The sequence below is a fragment of the Phaenicophaeus curvirostris genome, chromosome 21 (assembly GCF_032191515.1).
Source record: "Phaenicophaeus curvirostris isolate KB17595 chromosome 21, BPBGC_Pcur_1.0, whole genome shotgun sequence".
Classification (NCBI taxonomy): domain Eukaryota; kingdom Metazoa; phylum Chordata; class Aves; order Cuculiformes; family Cuculidae; genus Phaenicophaeus; species Phaenicophaeus curvirostris.
Genome location: NC_091412.1, coordinates 10,133,577 through 10,149,099, shown reverse-complemented (window position 1 = coordinate 10,149,099; position 15,523 = coordinate 10,133,577). Strand labels below are relative to the sequence as shown.

General features: G+C 56.8%; 2 protein-coding genes across 4 annotated transcripts in view; both read right to left on the bottom strand.

The window, feature by feature from the left end:
* The window catches only part of FLOT2 (flotillin 2), an 82,977-nt gene that overhangs the window by 18,327 nt on the left and 49,127 nt on the right, over positions 1-15,523 (bottom strand). For 2 of the 3 annotated variants that reach the window (XM_069874335.1, XM_069874334.1), the window contains exon 2: positions 3,641-3,718. In XM_069874335.1, the coding sequence (XP_069730436.1) occupies positions 3,641-3,689 (49 nt within the window). In that variant the 5' untranslated portion in view covers positions 3,690-3,718. Of the gene's footprint in view, positions 1-3,640; positions 3,719-5,723; positions 6,036-6,111; positions 6,236-7,184; positions 7,304-8,023; positions 8,151-15,523 lie in introns of those variants that run through there. The other variant, XM_069874336.1, reaches the window with a different exon arrangement.
* The window catches only part of PHF12 (PHD finger protein 12), a 32,281-nt gene continuing 26,213 nt past the window's right edge, over positions 9,456-15,523 (bottom strand). The window contains exons 12-15 of the mRNA XM_069874195.1: positions 13,638-13,736; positions 13,015-13,097; positions 11,219-11,357; positions 9,456-10,628 (exon numbers count right to left, since the gene is read on the bottom strand). Of these exons, the coding sequence (XP_069730296.1) occupies positions 10,294-10,628; positions 11,219-11,357; positions 13,015-13,097; positions 13,638-13,736 (656 nt within the window). The 3' untranslated portion in view covers positions 9,456-10,293. The remainder of the gene's footprint in view (positions 10,629-11,218; positions 11,358-13,014; positions 13,098-13,637; positions 13,737-15,523) is intronic.

Genomic DNA, 15,523 nt, shown 5'->3' with positions numbered 1-15,523 from the left:
AAATATATATATATCTCATTCTTATTATAAATATAATAAGAAATATTATAATATTATAATTAGCAGATTGATCCTCAGCCACAAACGCAGCACTCAACCAGACCGTAACCCAAAACCAGTGTTATGCATCTGAGACAACCTGTTTAGCTCGCAGGAACATTTGGAGATCGAGATGAACAGGTACTCTGTATCTCCCTGAAAACTCTACTGGCTTCAGCTGCGCTTGAAGAGCACTTAGTGATGGGCCAGGTGCCCATCAAAGCCTCCTCAGAACCTCACCGGGAGGCTCCCAGCACCACTACCCTCCAGCGAAGCGAGACCCACGCTCCAGAGAGACCATCGTCACCTCCATAGGGCTCTGTGGAGCATTCCTACAGTGCTTGGCCTCCACATTTCAGGACAGACTTCCTAATGGAGTGCAATTTCTTAGAAGGAGATCGGTGTTGCTCAACAGGGGAGGGACGGAAATGCCTGTGGGAGCGCTGACCCATGCCTGGAAAGTAGCTTCCCAAATAAGTCTACAAAGCTCCTGCACACACAGACATTCCCAGGGCACAGCCAGCTGCTCCTTGAGCACTGGAGGAACTTGGGTGTCTCACAAGGAAGTGAAAAGAAGGAGCAGCATTTCTCCAAAAACCCCATATGCCAGGGGACACACCTGACTAAAGCTCCTTAGGCACAGGCAAATTTAAAGAAACCTTTAAATTAGCTTTGCAATTTGGAGGTACCTTCCCCCTAAGTGAAGCCTGTCAAATACTGGCATGATAATTCAAGGCTGCAAGTCAAAAGCCTGCTTTTAATAGTATTTTCTGTTGGTTTACTCTTTCCTTACCCCTCTCTCCCCAAATCCAACTTAGTATCACAAATAAATGCTGGTCCCCAAGTCCCTCTCTGCTTTTTTCCCCCCTTCGCCTGAGGGACACAGCTGAAGTTCCTGAAACAACAACCGCTTGTAGTTACAGGTTTCCCACTAATGCTCTGGCTTTCACCCTGCACGTAAGCACGGAGCAGCAGGGCTCTGAGGAGCACTCAGCTTCTGGAGCTGCTCCTGGAGCTGAGAGACCATGCTCTCGGGAGACAGCGAGCGCTTGCAGACCATGCTAGGCAGCAACAGAGAAAAGCCACGCCTGGTGGCAGCACCAAAGCTAGTTGTGACTCACAGAGCCTGGCACGACTTACGTTCCCTTCCCAGAACATGGTTGCACGTTGGGGAGTGTCCTCGGCTCGCTGCTCCCAGCTGTGGGAAAGCGCAACACTTGGCACTGCACGCAGATGCCACAAATTCCTGCTGGCTCATCCTGCAAGCCGCGTTTCATAAACTTTCAGAGGTGAAACCGAGCTTTTAAGATGGAATTGCATCCTGGCACATCTGGAGTTCAGCCTCCCACTAGATGTGGCTTTTCACCAAGTGGCATTAATTTTGATGGGGTTCCCTTTGAAGGGAAGTGCAGCATCAGCTCTAGATCCCAGAGACAGCTGCTCACAGAAGACCAGGAACGCTGCAAGAAATACTGCTGCTCCAGGCAGGGTGGGTGCGGTTTCTAACTCCTTACAAGCAGGTGCCAAGTGGGAATATTTGTTTCCAGAACTGCAGCCTGCTTCTGGCACATCCTCAGTAATTCCTGTAATGGGTCTGTTATCCAAGAGGGATGAACTCATAACAGACCATCCACAGCCCGCTGCAGGGCTTGGCTCTGAAATCATAACAACGCAGTTTCACGTGCCTGGCAGAACTGTGATCGTAGCACAGCCCCGATGTTCACGTGCATTTTCTCCCAGGTAAATTAAAGGTCTGGGAATCACAGCACTTCCACAGAACTAGTCTAGCACCGATAGAAAGAATCATAGAATGGTTTGAGGTGCAAGGGACCTTAAAGATCATTTAATTCCACCCCCCCTGCCATGGGCAGGGACACCTCCCACGAGATCAGGCTGCTCAAGGCCCCATCCAACCTGGCCTGGAACTCCAGGAATGATGGAAAGGATGTAAGATGACTGAGGACACGTGAAATGACCAACTTCTGTACCTACCCATGCACTTGGCCGCAGCCTGTCGCACAGAGTGAAGCACCCAGCCCTTGCAGCAGGCCATCACCTCACCTAACGGGCAGCAAGCCCTGTCTGCACGCAGCCTGCTCTGGGCCAGAGCGCGCTCCAGAGCTCCAGCAGAGCAGCTACAGGTTGAATCAAGCGCAGGGGATTTCACTGCTGGTTTGCTTCACCCTAAGCTAAGCAACCATCTCGCTCGATGATAACATTAAACGTATCTGATGAGCATCGACCGCCAGCACCACTGAGAGACCAGTCACCGTGCAGGTAATGAAGCAGCAGCAGGGTATGGCGGGCGATGGGCGAGAAGGATACCCAAGGGACAGGCTTGGGGCTGCCCTGAGCTATCCTCAGCGGGATGCTCACAGCCGGCTCCCTCTTCTCTCCAGGAAAGCCAACGTGCTCCTGTGGGGAAAGGATGGCTCCTCGCTAAGCCGAGCCAAAGGCTGTTGGCAGCAGCCCAGAGCCCAGCAGCCTCGCCGGTGCCTCTGCTTGACATCACTGGAAACCAGCATCAGCACCGGGGTGTGCCGCTGGCACCACACCTCGCCCACCGCCCTGAGCATGGGGGTCCCACAGCAGCAGCTGCCCACCCACCCAGGGCAGGACACCCCCCAAAACAGCTCCGCGAGGTCCCCTCAGGACAGAGACGCCCCCTTTCCCAGTACCCCCTCAAGGAGGAATCCCCTTTCATAAATCTCAGGGGTCCCCACCCAAATCACAGGGCACCCTGCAGCAGGCACCCCCCAGATCCCACTGCTCCCCAAGGCAGGGAGCTCCCCAGAGCCCCGCCATGACAGAGACGCCCCCTCAGAGCACCTCCCAGGGCCCCAAAGCCCCCTCTGAGGAGACGGACGCCACCCAACACCAGACGCCATGACAGAGACCCCCCCCCCAATTCCCCTGGGGTGTCCCCGTGACAGAGATGCACCCAGGAGCCGCCACCCCCCGATCCCCTCAGCATCCCACCACTCCAGGGACCCCTACAAGAGCCCCCCCACCAGTTCCCTCACCCCCCTCCATTACAGCCTCCCAGGAGCCCCTCCCCAAGTCCCTCAGGGTCTCCCCATGACAAGGACCCTCGCAGGGAACCCCCTACCCCAATTCTCCCAGGGTGGCCGCCCCCACAAATCCCACAGGGACCCCTGCAAGGTCCCCCACCATCAATTTCTTCTTGTTTCCCCCAGGGCAGCCCCCCCATTTCCTGAGTGTCCCCCCGCTTCCATGACAGGGCCCCTCGCAGCAGACCCCCTCCCAATTCCTTGAGGGTCTCCCCATGACAGCCCCCCCCCCCAGGAGCCTCCTACCCCAAACCCCACAGGGACCCCTGCAGGGTGTCCCCCCCATTTCCCTTTCGTTTCCCCATGACAGCCCCCCCAGAAGCCCACTCCCCCCCATTCTCTCAGTCCCCCTCCCTGACAGGGACCCCTGCAGGGTGTCTCCCCGCATTTTCCTCTCGCTTCCCCCCCCGCCAACCCCCACAAGAGCCTCTCCCCTCCATTCCTTCACACCCCCAAAGACAGGGACCCCCCCGAAACCTCCTCCCACAGGGTCCCCTTCCCCAATCCCCCACCCACCACGACCCCGGTACCTGACACCACCAGCGCCTCGTTGGGCCCCACCGTGTGGCAGTTGCCCATGGTGCCCGCAGCACCACCTCCTCCTCCTCCTCCTTCTCCTCCACACCGCCCACGGCCGCCACGCCCCCGCGCCGCCACGCCCCCGTGGCGCCGCCATGTTGGGGAGGGGGCGGAGCCGCCATGTTGGGGAAGGGGCGGAGCCGCCATGTTGGGGAGGGGGCGGAGCCGCCATGTTGGGGAGGGGGCGGAGCCGCCATGTCGGGGAAGGGGCGGAGCCGCCATCTTAGAGGGGGCGGAGCCGCCATCTTAGAGGGGGCGGAGCCGCCATGTTGTGGGGCGTGTGCACGGCGGGTGTGCAAGGCGGAGCGTGTGTGTGTGGGTGTGTGTGGGTGTGCAAGTGCCTGGCTGCAAGGGGGTGGGCGTGCAAGCCATGCACGTGTATGGGTGTGCAACAGGGTGCCTGTGCATGGGGGGGTGTGCAAGGCCGACCTTCTGCATTGCAGGGGGGTGCGTGCAAGAGCTGCATGTGCACGGGTGTGCAAGCCACGGGTGTGCAAGAGGTGCTTGTGTACAGGCTACACGTGCCTAGGGGTGCCATGAAGGCTGTGCTATAGGGATTGTGCCACAGGGATTGTGCTATAAAGGCTGTGCCGTAGGGATTGTGCCATAGGGATTGTGCTATAGGGATTGTGCCATAAAGACTGTGCACTAGGGATTGTGCTATAGGGATTGTGCTGTAAAGGCTGTGCTGCAGGGATTCTGCCACAGGGATTGTGCCATAAAGGTTGTGCCGTAGGGATTGTGCCACAGGGATTGTGCCATAAAGGCTGTGCCGTAGGGATTGTGCCACAGGGATTGTGCCACAGGGATTGTGCTATAAAGGCTGTGCCGTAGGGATTGTGCCATAAAGGCTGTGCCGTAGGGATTGTGCTATAGGGATTGTGCCATAAAGGCTGTGCTATAGGGATTGTGCCGTAGGGACTGTGCCGTAGGGACTGTGCCGTAGGGACTGTGCCATAAAGGCTGTGCCATAGATATTTTGCCGTAGGGGCTGCCGAGCCCCATGCCAGCCACACTCGGCCTCCTCCACCGGCCCCACCCTGCGTGCGGCACAGAAGCGGGCGCACTCCTCCCGTTCACCGCCATCACTTTTATTGTCTGGACTCCGAGGGGCCTGGTGAGGCGCCCCCCCCGTCGCCCCGCAGCCCCACCAGCCGCTCGCTGGCCTCCCAGAGCGCGCGGGCCAGCCGGTCGTCACGGGCCGGCGGCGACGGCTCCTGCAGGCGGCAGTCGGAGAAATAGCGTCCGCTGAAGCGCTCGAGGCCCGGCTGCGTGGCGCAGTGCAGCGCCGTGAGGGCACCCTCGGAGGGGTCGAGGAAGAAGAGCCAGGCCAGCGGCAAGAAGAGCGGCTTCAGCCAGAGCGGCGTGTGGCGGAACAGCTCCGTGTTGACGAACCCTGGGGTGAAGGGAAGCAGCCGTGTCGCATCCTGGATCCTGGTGGGAAGGCCCCACGTGGGGTCCAGTGCAGTGCTCCGTGTGGAACGTTGGCTCTGTGCAAGGGAGCACGGCGCAAAGGGACCACAGAATCAATGAATCGTGGAATGATTTGGGTTGGAAAGGACCTCAAAGCCCACCCAGTTCCAAACCTGCCATGAGCAGGGACACCTCCCACTGGATCAGGGCCTCCAAGCCCCATCCAACCTGGCCTTGAACCCCTCCAGGGATGGGGCAGTGATGATTTCTCTGGACAACCTGCGCCAGGGCCTCCCCACTCTCACAGCAAAACATTTTTTCCTAAGATCTCCTCTCAATCTCCCCTCTTGCAGCTGAAAAACGTCCCCATTGTCTTATCCCTGCATGGACAAGGATAATGTCTTATCCCTGCATCCACTTCACAGACAGGGACACATGGCGCACAGCGACACTGTGCATGGAAAGAGGTTTTCCATGGAAAAAATGAAGAGAATCCTGTGCAGGGGGATGCTCCACGTGCAGGAATTCTCTTTGCAAAGGCTGCACCATGCAAAAACCACACCGTGGCCAGGCAGCCTTGGCTCCTGTAAAGCACACCCCGTACAGAGGACGCGTCCCTACCTGGGTGCACGGCGTAGCACGTCACCTGGGAGCCCTGCAGCCGCGTGGCCAGCTCGCGGGCGTGCAGCACGTTGGCCAGCTTGCTGTCGCAGTAGTCCTGGAAGGTCGAGAAGGGCCCCGGGGGCGGCCGGCCCAGGGCATCGAGGCGCAGGCGGCCGGCGCAGTGGGCGCTGGAGGCGACGATGACGACGCGGCTGGGCGCGCAGCTCTGCAGCCGCTCCAGCAGCAGCTGCGTGAGCAGGAAATGGCCCAGGTGGTTCACCTGGAAGGGGAGGCTGAAGCCGTCCTCCGTGATGCCCCCGGCGCTCACCCCTGCGAAGGAAGTGGTGGCAGCGCGTGGTGGGTGCTTGAGGGGTGCGAAGGGGTGCGGGGGGGTCCCGGTACTCACCCGCGTTGTTGATGAGGAGGTGCAGGTGGGGCTCCTGGCGCAGGAAGGCGCTGGCGAAGGCTCGCACCGAGCGCAGGCTGGCCAGGTCCAGCTGCATGAACCGCACCTCGGCATTGCCGGTCTCCTGCAGGCACAGTGCGGCCTGGAACGGGGCTGGGGGGGCACCCAGTTTGGGGGGGAGGGGGTGGGCAAGGGCATCGTGTGCCTGCGCTGGGGGATACAGCGCAGACCTCCCGCTGCAGGGTGACCATGCTCGGGGGTGTCCCAATGGGAGGGTGCCAAGGGGGGGTCTGGGGGTCCCTTGGGGGATCTCAAGGGGGGGGGCTTGGGAATCCCATTGGGGGGTCTCAAGGGGGGGTCCTGGGGATCCCATGGAGGGCTCGCAAAGGGAATGTCCCAAAGGGCTGACTGTGGGGTCCCTTGGGGGGGGCTCAAGGGGGAGGTCCTGGGGATCCCATGTTGGGCATCCCAAGGGGAATGTCCCAAAGGGCTGACTGGGGGGTCCCTTGGGGGATCTCAAGGGGGAGTCTTGGGAATCCCATTGGGGGGTCCCAAGGGGGAGGTCCTGGGGATCCCATGGGGGGGTCCCAAGGGGAATGTCCCAAAGGGCTGACTGGGGGGTCCCCTGGGGGGTGGGGCTCAAGGGGGAGGTCCTGGGGATCCCATGGTGGGGGTTGCAAGGGGAATGTCCCAAGGGGCTGACTGGGGGGTCCCTTGGGGGATCTCAAGGGGGAGTCTTGGGAATCCCATTGGGGGGTCCCAAGGGGAGGTCCTGGGGATCCCATGGGGGGAGCCCCAAGGGGGAGCCTGCGGGTCCCTTGGGGGGGGTCTCAAGGAGAGGTCTTGGGGATCCCATGTGGGGGTTCCTTGGGGGGGGTCCTGGAAATCCCATGGGGAGGTCCCAAGGGGAATGTACCAAGGGGGAATCTGGGGGTCCTTTGGGAGGGTCCTAAAGGGAGGAGGAGTCCTGAGGCTCTCATGGGGGTGGTCGCAAGGGGGAGTCTGGGGGGGGGTCTCAAGGGTGGGTCCCTCGTGGGGGTTCCCCAGGGGTGTCCCTCGGGGGTGTCTCTCACCCTGCGGATGCTCCGCGCCGCCGCCTCCCCCCTGGCCGGGCAGCGGGCGGCCAGCAGCACGCGCGCCCCGCCCCGCGCCAGCTCCCGCGCCGCCGCCGCGCCCAGCCCCGCGCTGCCCCCTGCGGGACCCGCCGTCAGCGCGGGACCGGGACCCCGGCCCCGACGCCCCGAGAGCCCCGAGAGCCCCAAACCCAGAGCCCCGGGAGCCCTGAATCCTCAGAGCCACGAACCCCGACAGCCCCAAACCCTGAGAGCCCCAAACCCCGAGACCCCTAGAGCCCCAAACCCTGAGCCCCAAACCCCGAGACCTCGAGAGCCACGAGCCCCGAGAGCCCCAAACCTCAAGACCTCGAGAGCCCCGAGTGCCCCAAAACCCAAACCCAGAGAGCCCCGGGAGCCCTGAATCCTGAGAGCCACGAACCCCGACAGCCCCAAACCCCGAGAGCCCCAAACCCAGAGTCCCGGGAGCCGCGAACCCTGAAAGCCTCGAACCCCGACAGCCCCAAACCCCGAGAGTCCCAAACCCCGAGAGTCCCAAACCCCGAGACCCCTAGAGCCCCAAACCCCGAGACCTCGAGAGCCCCGAGTGCCCCAAACCCAGAGCCCCGGGAGTCCTGAATCCCGAGAGCCACGAGCCCCGAGAGCCCCAGACCCCGAGCCCCGAGAGCCACGAGCCCCAAACCGAGAGCCCCGGGACCCCCGAACCCTGAAAGCCACGAACCCCGCCAGCCCTGAACCCCGAGCCCCCGAAAGCCCCAAAGCCCGGAGCCCGGCAGCCCCGAAAGCCCCAAACCCCGAGAGCCTCGGAGCCCGGCAGCCCCTTCCCCGTGCCCGCTGACCGGTGACGATGGCGGTCCGGCCGCGGAGCGCGTCGCGGGGCCGGGGCGGCGGGGGGCGGCGCAGCCCGTGCCGGAGCAGCGTGAGCAGCGCCAGCAGCAGCGCCGAGCCCAGCAGCACCCACCCCATCCCCGGCCCGGCCCGCCTCGGCCCTCACGTCACGCCTTGTGCCGCCCCCTCCCGCCTCAAAGCACCGCGTCCAGCCCTGTCCCGCCATGTCCCTGTGGGTCCTGCCCCGGCTCAGCTCATCCTGCCTCATCCTGCCTCGGCTGGGGAGGGGCTGGAGAACAGGGGAGCGGCTGAGAGAGCTGGGGGGGTTTATCCTGGAGAAGAGGAGGCTGAGGGGAGACCTCATTGCTCTCTGCAACTCCCTGAGAGGAGGTTGTGGAGAGGAGGGAGCTGGGCTCTTCTCCCAAGGGACAGGGGACAGGACGAGAGGGAATGGCCTCAAGCTCTGCCAGGGGAGATTTAGGCTGAACATCAGGAAAAATATTTCATGGAAAGGGTGATTGGTCCCTGTCCGAGGCTGCCCAGGGAGGGGGTTGAGTCCCCTTCCCTGGAGGGGTTTAAGGGACGGGTGGACGAGGTGCTGAGGGACATGGGTTAGTGATTGATGGGAATGGTTGGACTCGATGATCCGGTGGGTCTCTTCCAACCCGGTGATTCTATGATTCTATCACACCGTGTCCAGCCTTGTCCCCCCTCGCACAACCAGAGCCACGCGGAGCAAGGGCTTTGTCTGCAGGAACATAAGAATCACGGAGTGGTTCGTGTTAGAAGGGACCTTAAAGCCCATCCAGGCCCAACCCCTGCCATGGGCAGGGAATTCCTGGCACGAGGAGGAGGGAACATCCCACTGAAGATGGTCCCCATCCCATTGAAGATGTTCTCTGTCCAGCTCAGGAGTTTGCTAGGTATCGCATCCCTGGGAACAGTCAAGGCCAGGCTGGGCCTCATCCATTTGAAGACGGCATCCACCCCACTGAAGACTTCCCTGCTTGGACTAGGTGACCTTCAAAGATCCCTTGTAACTCAAGCTATTCCAGGAGTACAGGGATAGAACAAGGGGAAAGGTGAAAGAGGGGACATCAAGATGAGATCTTAGGCAGAAACGTTTTCTTGTGAGGGTGGGGAGGTGCTGGAACAGGTTGCCCAGAGCAGTGACGGCTGCTCCATCCCTGGAGGGGTTCAAGGCCAGGTTGGATGGGGCTTGGAGCCCCTGATCCAGTGGGAGGTGTCCCTGCCCAGGGCAGGAGGTGGGACTGGATCCATTCCACGATTCCATGACCTTCCAGTCCCCATCCCGGACCTCCAGCCTCCTCCCACACACCCCCAGGCTGCCTCCATCCACCCAGGCCTGTTCCTTCTGCAGCCAAACTGCAGGGAAGCTCCAAGTTGTGGTGACAGGAGTGAAGACAAGACAGTCAGAAAACAGAATGTGAAGTATTTTGTTTTTATATACAGAATACAGGAAAGTTTCTGTAAAGTCTAAAACGTTACAATCACTATGTACAGTGGAGCTTCGCTGTCCTGCTGCGGGGAGGTGGCTTCGAAACAAAAGAGACAGACAGGTTACGACAAACGATCTGCTACAATAGACAATCTGAGGAACGTCATACCACATGTAGCACTGTACACAGCTTTAAAACATTGAAAAATGCCATCACTGATGTATTTACACAGAATCCAACACTTTTCCTTATTCAAAATAAAAATAGGATGGACACCAGGAAAAGAACTCGTTTCTCACTGCCCATAATACACAGTAGCTACTTGTAGTGCAACCATAGCAGGGAGGGATGGGAAAAAATAACTGTGGGAAGAAGAGCGCTTCTTTACATTAAATAAAACAATGATATTGTATAGATTTGCTGTATGAAAACTGTATTTCTCTTTTAATATAAAACTATTGTCACTGGCACAAAATAGAACAAGTTTCTGATTATTTTACAACTGCGTGGGAACGATCTGTCAGAGAGAGTCCTCGAGTCAGACGGCGGTCGCCCCTCGCTCTGACGCGTCCTGCTCTCGCTGCAGTTTTCCTTTTAAAATGAAATGTATAGTACAAATATATGTGCAAATGCCCCTAAAACTTGAGCAAAAAAAAGAAAAATTAAAAAAAGTTAAACGTTCTTCATTTCATGCAAACGGCGTGTGAAAAGTCTCTGGGCCGACATAGAAAAATCCCACCTCGGTTTGTACATTTTTGCATTGCAAGAGTCTCGATTGAGGGTCTTTTTCCTTAACTCCAAAAGCTCTCTTCCTAAAATTCCTAGGGAACGGAGTTGGACCGCAGCACGGGCACCTGGTGGGGTTTCAGAGAAAGCTTCTCCTCCAAGTCCATGTCTTGTACTAAGGCAGCGTCCCCCTTGGGCTGTTTGGTCGCAAACTCGGTGATGCTGAAGACAAACTGCAGGCAGCCCAGCTTGATGTAACTGCCGTGGTGCAGCAGGGCCGTCCCCTCCCAGCCCGCCCCGCTGCCTCCGATCAGGCTGGAGCTGCTGGCTTTGCAGTTACAGGGTTTCCGATGCTGCCCTTGTGCCTGCGAATTCATCACGGCGGCTTCTTCATGCGGCTCCTCTTCCTGTTTTCTGCTTTTATGTCGTTCTGGGAAAGAAAAAGAATCCGCGTAAGAGGCCAGCAGGCCAAACCAGCGTGGGTTTTCATCACCGGGGGCGACTGCGGAGGGGCTACAGCAGTAGGATCCGCCGGCCACGAGGATAAAAGGGACATAGAACCATAGAATCATAAAAGGGACATAGGAATCTCTTCACAGCCCTGGAGAGGTAGAGGCATTCCACACCTTTTTGGGCAGCTAAAACCAGAGAAAGCCCATTGGGTGGAAAGCAGGAGTAAGGGAAGGCTCTAACACAGCCCAGATTGCTCACTCACAGCTTGGGAGGGGAGGACACGTATGGGGAGAGCCCTCAAGTCATCGGCCAGAGAGCTGGCACTTGGCTAACTCCAGCATCGGACGCAGGAGCAGGGTTAACAGTGGAGCTCTTGCCAGGCCAAGGCGCTCCCCAAGCAGAGGAAGGTCTTGTGTAACCCAGGCCTGTGGAGACTCCTCCTTTTGCAAGAGGTGGAGCGACTGCTGCAGACATGGGACACCAAGAAGGGATGCATCTGCCCCCACTGCTGCCCCTCTCTCAGCTCCCCGTGGTGTTACACGGGGCCCACGCTGGCTCAACACTCACTTATCACGCTCTGCACTTTGGCAACAATACTGCTGGGAGGAGTGGGCGTCATCTTCTCCGAGAAGTCACACGAATACAGAACGTTGTCCACAGTCGTCCCATGCTCACTGTAGTTCAACAGCTCGTAATGCTTCGTATTCTGAAAAGAAGAGAAGGGAATTGAGACGCAGCCAGAAAAGCTTCTGCCCATCTACCCCGAGCACTGAAACACAAACCCCCTCTCGCTGTTGGTGGTTAAATAAGAGCAGTCGAAATGTCCTCCAGCTTCAGAGACCACCAGCCTGACCCTCGCGCACGGCTTGTGCCCACAGCACAGCCGGTTTTCCAGCAAGAGTGGCTTCCCAGGATGCTTCCCAGCAGGGAAGGAGGGCCAAGGCAGCTTTGAAGAGAAGTGGGTTTTGCCTACTGCACTTGGACCAGCTGATCTCTCAGAAACAGGGATTCAATTTAACAGGCACGCTGCTGCGGACTCGGGCCAAGACCTGTGCCTAGAGAAGAGCTTGTGCTTTGGAAGGCAGACACAAGATGGCAAGAGGGACACCAGCGGGGCTGTGGCAGCCGCAGGATAGGGACAATCTGGGATTCACAGGCCTTTTAGACACGCTGAGATGCCAGGAGACGTTGCCGTGACACACGGCGTTACAGAAGCAGCGCCACGCTCAACTGAGCTTTGCAGAGGATGTTGACAGAGCGGAGGAGATTTCAGGTTAGCTCATAGGAATCGTCTGAGGGCTGAAGACCTTGTCCCCCAGGGACTACAGCGCTTTAATTAAGTTATAAAAACTCCCCATGCACAGCAAATTCTCAAGTAGCTTGCTAGAGAGCAGAGACAAAGGCCAGGCGGGAGCTGCAAAGGGCAGCAGCAGGAAAAGCAGAGGGCGCCAAGGAGGAGGAATTCTCCCTCTGGAGCCACCACGGCCACAGGAGGCCTGCTGGAGCATGGAAGTTCACTGCCTAGAGCCTGATTTAGGATCGACCACTGTGAGGAGATGCTTCCACACAGATTTAAGGTCTGGATCCCATTACAGAGCGTGCTCTGTAGCTTGCAGTGCGCCAAAGGCACGGCTAAAGCCGGCTTTGGGTTAATCCTGGATGCTGCTCAGTTGCTGGTTGACAAATGGTGATATAAAAGATATAAAATCTTGCTTCAAAGATCGTTTCCATGCTTAGAGACATCTCCAGCAGAGCTTTTACTGGCTGAGCCGCTAGTCTACTTACTTTACGAACAAAGTGATCTTTGGACTGTGGCTGAGGAGCAACTGTGGACCTCTGCTTGTGCTGAGGTGCTTAACTGGAACTGTAGTTAAATAAATAATTGATACAGAGTCCTGCAGATGGCATGAGTGATGAGCACTCTGCATCACCCTCACACCTGAAAGCTGGAGACTTGGGAGCAGTTCCTGGCTTTGTTCCAGCTGAGGTTCGATGTAGACACGTAAAATTCAGCTTTTATTAACAATGCAGCAGGATCAAAAAGTATCGAAGCGTTTTTATGACTTTTTCTTTCCCAAGACACTGGCAGTGACAGCCCTTGCTCGCGGTCAGTCTTTGTCCACGAGCAGTTAGCTCAGAGAAATCATGCTGGCAGAGCTCTGTGCTTCAGAAAAAAGGGGCTGACAGAAAACGCTGACGCAGCCGTCACTGGAGTGAAACCATTCAGAGCCCTGGCTCTTACTTTGTAGTCCACAAAGGAGCACCACACAAAGACAACCTGCTGCCTGCATCTCCAGCTCCCACCGGCCACGCAGGCTGAATAATAAAAAATATATAAAACCCCACCCCACTCAGGCACTCACCTCATCGTAGAATATGCAGGCGTGTTTGCCAGACACATAGTTACAGTGACCATAGCTTGTAAGGCACACATCCATATCAGCTCCTGTCAACGGGGAGGACAAAACAGGCTCAGTTTATTTCAGAAAAAAAAACCTGTCAGGCAGCAGAGAACAACAGACAGAATTAAACTTCAATTAGCAAAACAACAGGGGAGCAACTGCCTTTGTCCCCCAGGACTGCATGAATAATGCCTCGATAAGCCACCACTGAACAAAGTTTCAGTGGGGGAAGGGAAGGCCAGCAGCTCCATGAAGGTTGAAGAACATTTCACAGCTACTGGGTCTATCCAGAGTGCTGGAAGAATCTAAACAGAAAGAAGTGAAACCTGCAAGCAAACTCTTCTCTCCATCAGTCAGGCTTTAAATCTCCAGGGGAGCCATTCTGCTCATTCTGACACCAGCCAGGTTGCCAAGGCACAACCCCATGAAGATTCAAGCGGATGGGGAATTTCCACGTTCCTTGGTAGTGAAGAATTCCAGTAGAAGCAGCCACAATGCAGCTGTTTTCTTCAATGCCCACTTGGCAAATACTGCAGGAGAACCACCGTGATTCTGAAAGGTCTGGGCAGGAAAAACCTACTCACCTGTCCCAATGTAGAGGGTCCGATAGCACATATTGACTGCACCCCCCAAGCCCATCAGAGGATAGAACACGGCTCGGGCTTGCACTTCCTTTCTTTGCACTGCAAGATAAAACGAAATCACTTGAACAATGTTATCAGCTACAAAGGCTGCTTGACCTCAGTGTCCCCAGCGTTAAACTTTCCAAAATGCACAGATTTGAAGGAGGACGCAGTCAGCTTTGGCCTAAACTCCAATTCCCAACCCTCTAGGAATGTTTGCACATTAAACATCTTTTTGCCAGGCAGGGAAAATTGCTCTCTCCAGTCACCCACACAAGCCGTGCAACTGGGGGAGCGTTAATACCGAGTGTGCACAATGCAGCCACACTGAGGAAAGCACAAGCCTCCCACCACTATTCTTAATCTCTTCCACTTTGGGTAATCAAAGAGACGAGTCTTGCTGTCGAAGTGCCACTTCAAAAAAATCGGTGCTGGTGAACGTCACCAACTCAACAGCTGTGATTTCACTCCTAGTGAAGCCTCAGGAAAACACAAGGGTTGAACATGGCTTGTTCACGGACCAACTCTGCTCCCAGGATGAGGTGATTTACCGATCAGACTCCTTTATCCACAGGCTGGTCTCTCCAGCACCAACGGCTGCTCCGGGGCTGAGCCTCCAGAGCAGCTCCCTGGCAGCCAAGTGCAAAATCATTCGCACAGGCCCACATCAATTGGGCAGAAAATCATCTTCTGCGGAACGGATATCGAACTCTGGGGGACCAGACTGGCCTAGCCAGGATTTCACAGCTGTCTTGGAGATAAGCCGCTTGTACGCACAGAGTTTAGGCCTCTCCTGATACTACATCTGCAAAGCAGTTTTACACCACGAGTCTGAAAACAAATCACAAGGATTACAAGAGATTGTTTGCAGAGCCGCCACGTGAAGAACTTTGACCACACCGAGTGGCATCACTGGATGTGCAGCACTCGACACAGCAGAGATGTGCGAGTTCCCACCTCTGTCCGGCTGCCCTGTACAAGTCCTTCCAGCTGCCTGGCTCTGCCGGCTCAACTGGGCTCACAAAACGTTCTAGTATTTCATCAGCAATGCTAACCAGTCAGCTGGGTGCAGTTCCTGCCCAAAAAGGGCAATGGGATAAGACAGGACCAATCTGCCTTTCAAAGGGCAGACTGCTGAAGAATTTCCAGACCGAGTCTGTTCGGAGCAGGCAGGGAAGCAGCTCACAGCCCAGCCTGGTGCCCCCACAGCAGTGTTCAAAAGAAGACTGACAAAGCATTTAGAGAATTCGGTGATGCAAGCAAGCAGAGTTTCAGAAGGTGGTTACTGATTGCCAGCAGACTTCCAAAGACCTTATCTGGGATATTTACCCCCTCAAGGCCTAGCAAAGGGGGAGCAGAGGACTGTTCCCCAACAAGGCTGTCCAGTTAGTGCTCGAGAAGGGATTAAATGGACTGGCCGCAGGCAGAGGAAGGGAAGCCACGTTCGCCTTGCAGCTTTAGGTGTCCGCATGCCGATACCAGTGACCGTAAACAAAGCACACACTCAGGAATCTGGAGATTTCCAACAGAAGCACAAGTTGTTTTCCATGATTTGCATTAGTTGCATTTAGCATTTCAGCTTGACAGGGACATTACTCAGAACGGGCAATGAAGTCACACACATAATCCGTGCCCCAGTTCCTCCTGTTTGTGCGTTTGTCTCACTAGCAACTTCTCCAGAAAGAGAGCAGGAATTCCCATCTCTCTTGCCCATCTCAAAGGTGAGGGAAAACCAAAGCGGCTGAACCTTCCCATCCCTTGCTAATTCTCCATTAAAAATTTCCAGCAGAAACCCAGAAGTTACAGAAGGCATTTTCATTGCCATAATTTGTAAATAATTAGGTAAA